At 35.3% G+C, this 10,962-nt stretch overlaps 1 protein-coding gene and 1 long non-coding RNA gene across 2 annotated transcripts; one reads left to right on the top strand and one right to left on the bottom strand.

Annotated features, from left to right (window-relative positions):
• Positions 1-3,505: 3,505 nt before the first annotated feature.
• On the bottom strand, positions 3,506-4,971 carry LOC138123811 (ciliary microtubule-associated protein 2-like). Its single transcript, XM_069038630.1, has 6 exons — positions 4,854-4,971; positions 4,606-4,802; positions 4,338-4,558; positions 3,980-4,289; positions 3,804-3,932; positions 3,506-3,759 (listed from the first exon to the last, which is right to left on the bottom strand). Exons 2-6 carry the CDS (start codon positions 4,767-4,769, stop codon positions 3,546-3,548), a joined length of 1,038 nt encoding a protein of 345 aa, XP_068894731.1. The 5' UTR covers positions 4,770-4,802; positions 4,854-4,971; the 3' UTR covers positions 3,506-3,545.
• A 213-nt stretch (positions 4,972-5,184) lies between these two features.
• On the top strand, positions 5,185-5,710 carry LOC138123813 (uncharacterized). The gene is made up of 2 exons (XR_011156912.1): positions 5,185-5,377; positions 5,433-5,710. It is a non-coding gene; the product is annotated as an uncharacterized lncRNA (long non-coding RNA).
• The last annotated feature ends 5,252 nt before the right edge of the window (positions 5,711-10,962 follow it).

Here is a 10,962-nt window from a genome sequence, read left to right as displayed (position 1 = left end):
CATGCTCGCAGCTGCTGGCGATTTCGTTTTTGTAAGTGAAAAAGTAGCAAAAAATTGCTAATTGGTGTATTATCTAATACACGTATGTGGAATAAAATAAGGTGCTGCTTTTAATTTTATTTATTTATATAATTTCAACTAACCTTTTGCAATTTGTTTGGGAATTGGAGCTGGAAAAGTGTGTCGTTAGCGTGTTTATCATCTACACGAATAAACCAGTAAATGTGTCGTCGTTATTATTCATTTGATATAAAACTGATTCTTTAAGGTGTGAATCGAAGTGAAAAATGAATGAAATCCTGGACTGGGAAGGCGTTGTTGTGCTTTTTTAAAGCGCAGATTAATTGGAGCATGTTGACAGCTAACCTAAAATTTTGAGCCAAAAAATCTTTTTTTTTTCTTTCTTTGCAATGTTTTACATTAAAAATAGAATAACTTAACGATTCCTATTCTCGAAGCAAATATCTGAGGGCTGAAAACGAACATGTTCAATGATGTCCCGATTAAACATAAACAAATGTCATTCTTGTCAAACGGCGGGAAATTCAAACATTACACTGTTCTAAACGCTTTAATTTTTCCAACGCCTACTCAGCCCAGGATTTCATTTGAACGCGCGATACTTTTTTTACAATTTTTTTCCACAATAAATATCCTTCTCTTGTCTTGAAGCTGATTGGCCGCCGTTCAACCACCACACCACCGAATCCAGCGTGAAGAATGTGGACTCGTTTCCACACCTTAGCTAATGCGTTCGCACGTGATCCGTTCAAATTTACAATAATTAAAAAGCGATAAACGAATCGTCGGTGAGCGGTACCACACACTCTGGAACCAGCCCCAAACCATGAACTTTCCAACAAATATTGGAAATCCATGTTATGATGGTTCTTTTTCGCATTCGTATTGACTCACGGCCTACGAATTCCGTTTTGCAATCGCATTTCGCCACGAATTCCCGTTTCGGTGTTTTTTCACGCCAATTCCGCCCGATTCGGTTCAATTGAATCGGCGTGGTCGAGCGGCCGCTAATTAGTTGGCCTAGGTCAGCACTCGTTCGGACTAGAATTCCGTTGCACAACGTCTTCGGGATCCAGTGTCGGATTTGCACAATCCGCATCGTATTGGGACTTTTGATCGATTCGGAGCTAACAATTGTGCAAAATACGATAAATCAGAGGCATTTAACGGGTATTCATCACACAGCGCGTTATGAAACCAGTTGCAAAAACTTGTATATCAATCAAATGTTCGAATGCCCAGCAGTCAAAATGTCAAATCGGCTATTATCTGCTGACCCAGTCTTGATCTCGTACATAAACAACTGGTAATGCATTCGGAGGTTGGCCGACAATTAAATAAACGTCAACGGGAAAATTTGTCTGAGCTTTTCCCAAAATACCATCCGAACCGGTTTGCCGTTCGCGATACATCACATAAACCGCAAAAAATATAAACAAAGACTCACAAAAAACAACGAAAAAGAACAAGACAGACAATATCGTAACTGTCAAAATCAAGGTCAAATGACACCACGTGACAATGTTATGTCACTGCTTGCTCGGACTCGACCAACTTCGCCTGCTCTCCCCTACTGGTCATAAGTCACATTTTTAACGCATTTTCGACAGTTCGACATAATTGATATGGACATTACTTCAGCATTAATAATAATAACGGTGACCAAATGGTGTTCCTTATTTGCACGTCTACCAGTCTATATTTCATTTGGGTTTTTCTAATCGCCTCCATCTTTTAGAAAGTGAAAACTTCCACCTGCGAAAACCCTTGTCTAGAATCGCATGAATGGCATACTCGTAAATAAGTGGGTTAATAATTATTAGCAATTCAATTTTTTTCAGTGCAACACGGAAATAGTCTGATTAAGAAAATATTATGACCTCATCTCGCTAAAATAAATTGCTGTCGCAGCTACGTGAAAGTTGCAAATTAGATCACCGTAAAAAAAATAACAACAAAAACTATATAAAAATATTACGTCATACGGTTTTAGTGTCGTTTATCCCTTATGAAGACGAGCTCCAACAACACATAATATTTTACAATGGGTTAAATACCACACTTGACGTGTGTTATTACCGTTACATAATTTTAAATTGTTTTTGACATTTCGAAGGCAATTAACCTGGGTACTTAATTATCGGCGGCGATTTTTCGGCCCTGTGTACCATTCTGCCTTGCGTCACAGATCCGGGAGCCCTCGAGTTTCGTAACAAATTCCTAATAAAGTGGGTACTCACGTAAAAATAATTATTGTGGTCGCACATAACCCACGTAAGTAGTAAAAATTCTGCGATTGCGCCTCTACACTGTTACAAATTGGCAGTTTATATAATCGTAATTTGTGAGTTGAGATTTGAGACAGTGTGTCCGGTTAGTCCGGAGGAAAATTCTCAGTTTTCCTCTTACTTTTCTTGACTTTGTCTTTTTCTACTCTTCAAGATGGTGACAATTTTTCGCCTGCGGTTTTCAATGATGCAAGAAGTCCTGATTCCCCCAAGGAAACGGAAGTGTTAGACTTCCTCGAACAAATGTCAGTCTCGCAGACAATACTCATTAAGAATTAGCCCAAAAGGCGCATTCGCGATTCAGTATCTATTAATCGGTGCCCAAATATTGCCTTTCGTTTCGCAGTGACAAAGAGAAACGCCCAATTTTCCAGCAGCCATTGTCGACACTTTCTTTTTCATCCTGGATGACGACACGTCTTTGAAAATTACCGAAACATGGCGCACGGGAGTGGCAGAGTGTCTCTCTACCTGGACATATTTCTTTGATTATTTTTGTCGTCATTTGAGCATCTCACAATCGAGACGTGACTCTCATCTGTATGGACGCCTTAAATTCTTGAATGACGAATAATTAATGCAATAGCTTTGGCGAATAATTAATGCAATAGCTTTCGTTGAAAACTCCGGATTATGTCTTGATCCGAGCCGAGGTAATGTCCGTTGACAAAAAGCTATTTTAAACGCACGAAATATTACCATCAACAATCACATCAAACTTTCCTCAATCTCTTTTGCATGCAGGTGCAATTATGAGAAAGTTAATTGTCAGATTTAAATGGATCTGCATCTTCTGGACCGAATTTCCGAAGACCACGTGGCGACGATCGTGTTCCGCGTTGGACACTGTTCATGAGTATCGTCGGCAATTACGTTCGTTGCGTAATTAACAATTAAGAGATGACTCTCGCAAGAGGAAGCAGTAAAGTGTTACTATTGGAACAATAAGGCGAAACGTGACCGGAGGAACAGAGCAAGAATACGCTTTCTCGCAGGTGCCGTTTTCATTTCCTTCTGTTCTTGTCGTTGCGAGTCAAGGTTAAATGGAGAAAAGCAAGTTTTTCTCGATGAAAACGTTAGACGAGATCAATATCGCGACAGGTGTTTAGCGAGAACTTGGAGCGAGCGGATTGTTACCAATTAGATAACTACTCTAGTAGATCGTTTGTCGGTGAGGTGCAGAATGACTGACTTGATTGAATTTGAAGAGTTTATTTCGAAATGTTTGATCCTGGTCTAATAAATAAAATTGCTGTAACTCTCCACTTTGACCAAGTTTCTGTCGGCCGTCGACAAAAACATCCAAGACCCCTTCGCTCCTTTTTTATGGCAAGTGGGATGTTTCACTTTGTAGCGGTCCGGTCCTGGATGAATTTTCCAATTCGGTGGAGGGCGAGCGTTTATGTTTGAACTGTTGAAAGGATGCAAAGTTTCTTTCTCCTGTTTAATCCTAAAACTGTTTGTTAGCAAAACCGACATTTTCACTAGTCATACCCCATAGAAACATCGTATGCAGCTGGACTCGGATGCTCTGGATCTCTTTCGTACATTGCGAATCCATTTTTGGTCACTTTTATGGACATCCCTTCAGGAAATCTCTCGTCTAGGAAAAATTTACCACAACTATTAATCGAAATAAATTGTCAGGGCTTGTAAAAATGTCAAGTCACCGATTTTTGCTGGGATGGTGTAACAGATGATCCATGGCGCTAGGAACTGTATAAAAGGCATCTGGTGGTTTAAACAGGGCCGGAGCGAAATGATTTTTTATGGTGGTTTCGTTGCGGGGCCCAGTGAAAGTATCATAGGGACCGCGTTTTGACACCACTTTGTCGGTGATACAGTAATGGGGTAAGTTATACCGGTTTGGAGCTTTCCGGTATGGAGGTTCGGTGGTTTTAAATCTGGGCGCGAAACCGTCCCATTCAAAAGTGGGAGTCTTGTTAAATTTAGTTTTCGGGGTTCTTATCGTGTGGGCACCTAGAATTTTTACGTGACGACATCGACACTTTTCTCAAAAATGTATACCGGGTGGTAGTGTCTCGTCTTTAATCGCCGTGTGGAACCGCTTCCCTGTACCGAATCCCACATTTTTCAAACGGGACGTTCCCGACGTGGTCTTATAGTCGATAAGGTCGTAATTTCCTGGGCCTCCAAGAGATCGTTCGAACCAGCGGTCACACAACAATTGCGGATTTCTGAAGCCTAAAAATTTGGAAAACTCCTCGCTGTCCAATTTTACTTTCCAGCTGGAAGCGAAAATGTGAAATGAAATTTCCGAAACCGGGGACAGTACCTTGACGCTTTGCTTTTGTAGGAGCATTCTGGACGTCGGGGGTTGTAGTGACCGGGACCTAGAGGGTTACTTTGGTTTACGGTGACCAGTTCGGGATGAAGACCGAGGGTGGCAAATCGTTTTACGGAACTACCGAAACCAAATGGGTTGTCTCTTTCCGCCATTTTGATAAGCACGTCATGACATTTGATGACAGTCTTTGTGAAAAAAACATAGATTATTTACTATAAACAAAATCAAATAATTACCGCTTTGTTATTATCGACGTTTGTATTAAGCGTTTTGACATTTCTGCAAGTTTAAAGTTACTATGCTTCTCAAATATTCTCCGTGTATTACTGGTTGCCTGACAGGGATTAGATAATTTTTTGAGCCCACATTCAAAAATATATTTCTTAACAATTTCAGAATAAATTAACTAATTATGTAGACAATAAATATTTATTGTAAACGATCATATTATACATATTTTTGACACACAAAGAAAATGAACTACATATCTGCAATATGTTACTGATAACGTTTATCTGAATGTTGGTCTTGTATAAATTTAGTTGTAGTTTGATATATGTAGTTATTTAATACAAGTCAAGATGAGCTACTGCCACCAGCACGACAAATACGCCGTCATAAGAAATCAAAAATCTGGGCTTGTCCTAGACGCCAGCCAGTATGAAGTAAAACTCCAACATTTTACGGGTTTTCCGGCACAACTGTGGAAACTAGACATCGTCGCTCCCGGCAAATTTATAATTACGAACAAAGCCAATGGGTAAGTTTTCCAGTTCACATATAAAAAAACAATATGTAACTAATACGTCATACAGGAAAGTTCTAGATATACAAGGAGGAGCCGGCAAAGGTAACAAGTTGATCACCTATGGAAGACACGGTGGTGTGAACCAGCAATGGTTTGTTAATTCGGATAATACCATCGTTAGTGCTTCTTCAAATCTGGCGGTGGATATTTGTGACGAAAAATTTTCGGCCGGGACACAGATGATTGCTTTTCCTAAACATGGAGGGGCCAATCAACAATTTTTGCTTCAGCATATGTAACTGATTTTGTATTTTTTTAATGCAATAAAAAGACTTTTATTGTGAATGTTTAATTAAAAATTCCCAAGTAAATACAGGTGTATCTGAAATACGTGTGTTAATTTTAACCAGTGGAAGAACTCGCCAATTTATGAAACTTTTCTCTATAACATTTTGCAAAATTCGCAAAAGATTTCCACAATTTTTTACCCGCCAATTTTTACCAAACGACTCGTTTTGTGTAATTAACTGGTCTTAATTTTTTCATAACCATGAGAATTTTGATTTTAAATTATTTACCATTTTATTTCTATAACAATGTAACTTTTTTTACCAAGCTCCGTTTCTATCACAACAGACAATTTTCGCCCTTACTTATACACCCTATATAAACAACAAATTTTATCTAATATTTAGATAAAAAGACAAATGTACACAAGAAACACAGTGATGACAGTGTATGTAGCATGTACAAAGCTAGATAGGTGCATACATAACATGCGAAAATATATCGAAGGTACTGTTGCGAGCAATAAATTTTGGTCGTCAATGTCATTTCAAAATTTGGTTAGATTGTCACAAATTTAAAAAATTTCCCTGCCTGATTATGCCCACGTCAACAAAGTGTCAAAAAATTGAGAAAAAAATGACAGTTAATGTCATCCAACATGATGATAGGTTATGATATTTACGACTGTTTTACAATGGAGCATTTTCGATTGCGTCAAAGAATGACCTTGACGACCAAAATTTATTGCTCGCGACTGTACATATTTGCTAAAGTATAACAAATAATTATGTTGATAAGCACTGCACTATTACTTGATAGTAATATCCGTAATAGTGTATGTACTCCGGCAAAATTGCCGTGCCGCCGGGTGGAGGTGGGATACGATAACTTTGTTATTATTGTATTTTAGGCACTCTGCCTTATGTAACTCCACTTGAAGAAGTGCATTGTTTATGATTGATATGTATACATTTAATTATTACTTGTTTATTAAATTTTACTACCACTTTGTTATTATACACGGTGTTTCTGAAATACGTGTGTTAATTTTAACCAGTGGAAGAACGCGCCAAATCATGGAACTTATCTCTATAACATTTTTACGAAAAAGCAATACAAATTGATTTAAAATTTGGAATAAATTAACCATCAAAGTGTATACCCGCCTATGGGTAAGGGCGAAAATTTTCTGTTGTGATAGAAACAGAGCTTTGTTAAAAAGTTCCATTGTTATAAAAAAAAAAAATCAAAATTTAGATTCTCATGGTTACATTATAGTTAATCACACAAAACGACTCGTTTTATAAATATTGTGGGGCAAAAAATCTTAGAATACTTTTACGAATTTTACAAAAAGTTTCATAAATTGGCGAGTTCTTTCACTGGTTAAAATTAACACACGTATTTCAGAAACACCCTGTACTACATATTCTTTTAAAATGTTTGATTTGCGTTTCATTATTTTAGAAATAATTAACAGGCACAGGTTCTGTTGTTGAAATTTTTGATTTCGGACCTAGAAAACATAGCACTGGATCAAGAAAATATTTAACGTCACAATTAACTGATAAATAACTATTACTTTTTGCGCAATTGTTTTCAACAGACTTTGAAACATCTATAAAGATTACATGAAAATTTAGATTTCTATCTTCAGATAAACAACTCATAAGAGTAAGAAAACAAGAAAACATTTTGTATTTTGTCTAATGTGATTACTGGTTAATTAGGAATACGAAATGTAGCATCTCTCAATCGAAATTTTAGATGATGAAAAATCGAAAATTTTTGAATTTCAACCAAAAATTACTCCTCTACGCTCACTTTTAAAAAACCCAAATTGCAAAATAGAGGTTTTTGGAAAATTTCCGAAAACTATACGAACAAATATAACTTTTTGGATTTAGAAAGAAACACCTTAAAAAGAGGAATCCGAACAGATACCGGAAGAATTTCTGTGTGAGAAATAATATTTCAAGGTTATACGGGGTGATCAAGGACTGTTTGAGTTGATAATACTGAATTTAATTTTTAAATGGTACAACTGGAGTAATTTCCGGTTGTTGACGGTTTGACACTGACAGCCTCATCATTGACAAGTAACGTTTGACATTTCAAATTAAATTAAACATGCTGACAAATCTGCTCGAAAGGCTAAAAAAATGTTAATTTATGTTTAGAGCCAAATGGGGGGGACACTTCGGGCCTTTCCTTTATTTAATTGTTTTATAATAATTACTCTGCATTTCAAGCTTAATTTCTTTTTACCGTTAATTTTTACTCTCATAACCTACCATTTTGTCGCTACTAATGTTACGACAGATATGTGTCAAATAAACCAACAAAACATACCTATCTGGTTGCAGTGCTGCAAATAGCCGAATAAAAAATGTTCATAATTATATTACCAACTCAAACAATCCTTCTTGATCATATAACTCAGCGAATTTCTAAGAAATGAAATATTTTATTTGTAAGGTGTGTTTTATAGTTTAAGAGTAACAATGATAACATGAAGGTATAATTATTGATTTTTTGATAAGAATTTCGTAAAAAATGGAATTCCCAGTTTCACGCTTAAACAAATAATAAATTAATGTTTTATTTATCGTTGTCTTGATACGTAATTACGTTAAGTACTTACGAGTATATCTAAAAATAACTGAAGTACATAAATAGGTACATACCCGTATACCTATGTATTTTATGTTTAAAGCAAACATTTTGCTGTCAATATTTTTGTTAATAAAAGAATTGTTTTATTAATTTATTATCAAATATAAATTAATAAAATTCATAATAACAATCATGCTGCCATAAATTTGACTGTAATATTGTAAATTTGTGCCAGTCGCGTAAAATATCGGGTGTTCATTTAAATTTATCCTCAAAGTTAGCGTTGAAGAGTAATATTTTTCAAAAATTCTGCCCCTCTATTTAGGAAATATATAGTGATTTTTTTTTTATAAGCAAGTGTCAATGTCAAAATTAGGTAAAAAACCACTCCGTACCACCCTAAAATGTGCGCATATGGACCAGCTGTATAACAATTTGACACCAAATCATAGTTGAGATTATGTTCATTTCACTTTCCGTACCTTTTTTCCGCGAATTCATTTTCAAAACAAATTTAATGAGAAATTAGCAGAAATCTTTTTCGAATTTGAAATAAACTCTCGCTTGTCAGGGCGCAGGCTCAGTTACATTAAAAAAATGTTGACACTCAGTGTAAGTAATCGAATGATCATGAAAATCACAGTTTCGCTCATACCAACATGACAAAGTTTTGACAATTGTTTATGAAAAAAATTCAATTATACCTACGCAATTTTAAAATATAATAAAGGCAACGCTGTAACCTGAGAATTACCTCTACGGTCTACCTAGAAATACGTAATATCATTGTATTATTGAATACCTAGGCAATCATTTTGATGAGTTTGATAGGTAACACAACAATCAAACACTTCAACAATAACAGATTTTAAAAAAATAACGGGTGACTATTAAATTTTCACTTAGGTTTGGCTATGGATCATTCTTTGTTTTCCGTTGCACCTTAGACACTGACAAGTTTGACATTTCAATAAATGTTTTTCTCTTAATTTGGCGTTTCATGTTATGCTGATGTCGCGCAAAATTTATAGGTTATGTTTCAATTGTACCTTGATTGTATAATTGATTTCATATAAATGTTCATCAAGTGAGCTGTGCATTTGTAAAAGCACCTTTAATTTAGTAACATTACAAAAGTCACATTTATGAAGGTCATGTCCAATAAATCTTTACTTGGTAAAAATACAAAGACAAAAACAAATAAGAATTACTTTAATTTGATCAGTAAAAAGACGTAACATTGCTTTTGAAATCAGCAATGTTAAAATGGATAAAAACTAAAAAATTAGTCAAATCGAGTTCGCGCAGAGCAAGCAACTTTGAAAGTCAAAGTCACTAGCTTTAGCTTTACTACCAACAGAAAATCAGATTTTCATGGCTTGCTTAGATGCACATTTATATGAAATTGAGTATACTGCCTGACATTTGTCGTTCGTTCATGCGTGTGTCTAAAGTAACAGAAAAAATAAAAACTCGTTCAAAGCCAACTCCAAGTGAAAATTTTAATAGCCACCTGTTAAATGTTCAAAATTTTTCCCATTTGCGTCTAAATTAAAGTTGCGTTGGCTCTTTTAAGGCTCGCGTTTACCTGAGTTTGAAACGGCCGAAAAAGTGGATTTTCGATCACGTTTTTTGAGAAAACAGTACGAGATGAACGTTTTCTCTCTTTACTACATAAATTATGAACATTTCTATTAGTGAACTATGAAGAGAAAAATATAATTTTGTTTTGACGAATTTGTTAAAAAACCACAAATAAAATGCTCTGCTTGGAAGCTGTGTAGGCAAAATGAAAAGAGATATCGAAAATATCTCACGTCATTCACTAGATATTGTTATGAATGTGACGCAGACGAAAAGTGGTGTTTCCTACTTGAATATTAGTTGAAAAAAACGAAAAAAATGAAGTCATTTCTCAACGTTAAAATTTCACGTTGTAGACAACCAACCCTACATGTTACGTGAGCTAACACCTTACGGAAAGGGGACTATACAAGGGTACAAATTACATCGGCATATCACCCATTTTAATATTATGCAAATCTCTATCCTTTTTTTTTACGTGCAATAATAATTTCCAGTAATAATACATCATGAAGTAAGCACAATTTTTTCCTTTATTTCATGTCAAAATTCACGATTTAAAATATTTTATTTTATACTGTCCGGTAGATGTTCGATTACATTATCCATTTGAGTCCGGTAGGTTAGTTATAACAGTATCAGAGACTGTTTTATTTATACAAATCAAATCTGACATTGAAAAGTGCAAAAGTCGAAAAATATTCACTTGAGTGCTTCGAAATGATCGAGTTGTAATACGAAAGTTGATTAGCAACCACGAATGTCATTTTTTAAAATGGTTGCAAGTTGCTCGTCAGAAGTTGACGACTCATGTTGACATTTGATATAAAAATAAAAAATGTGACACTAGTATTCGCCGTTGTCTTAAAAATTAAAAAAAAAAAAACATTTGAAGGACAATAAAAAATTATCGAAAAATTATCGCTGTAATTCAAAAAATAAAGCCTTACGATTGGTCGAAAATGATGATGAATGAAATAATCACATATTATATCCCAAGTGCAAAATTTTGTATCGGAAATTTTTTTGCTAATGAACGAAAACATCCATAAATGAGGTCAGAAGACCAATTATTAGCAAATAAGAGCACGAGACGAAGTCGTACTAGT

This window comes from Tenebrio molitor, chromosome 2 (assembly GCF_963966145.1).
Source record: "Tenebrio molitor chromosome 2, icTenMoli1.1, whole genome shotgun sequence".
Classification (NCBI taxonomy): Eukaryota; Metazoa; Arthropoda; class Insecta; order Coleoptera; family Tenebrionidae; genus Tenebrio; species Tenebrio molitor.
The sequence above is the reverse complement of the archived record's forward strand: the minus strand, read 5'-3'. Positions and strand labels throughout refer to the sequence as shown.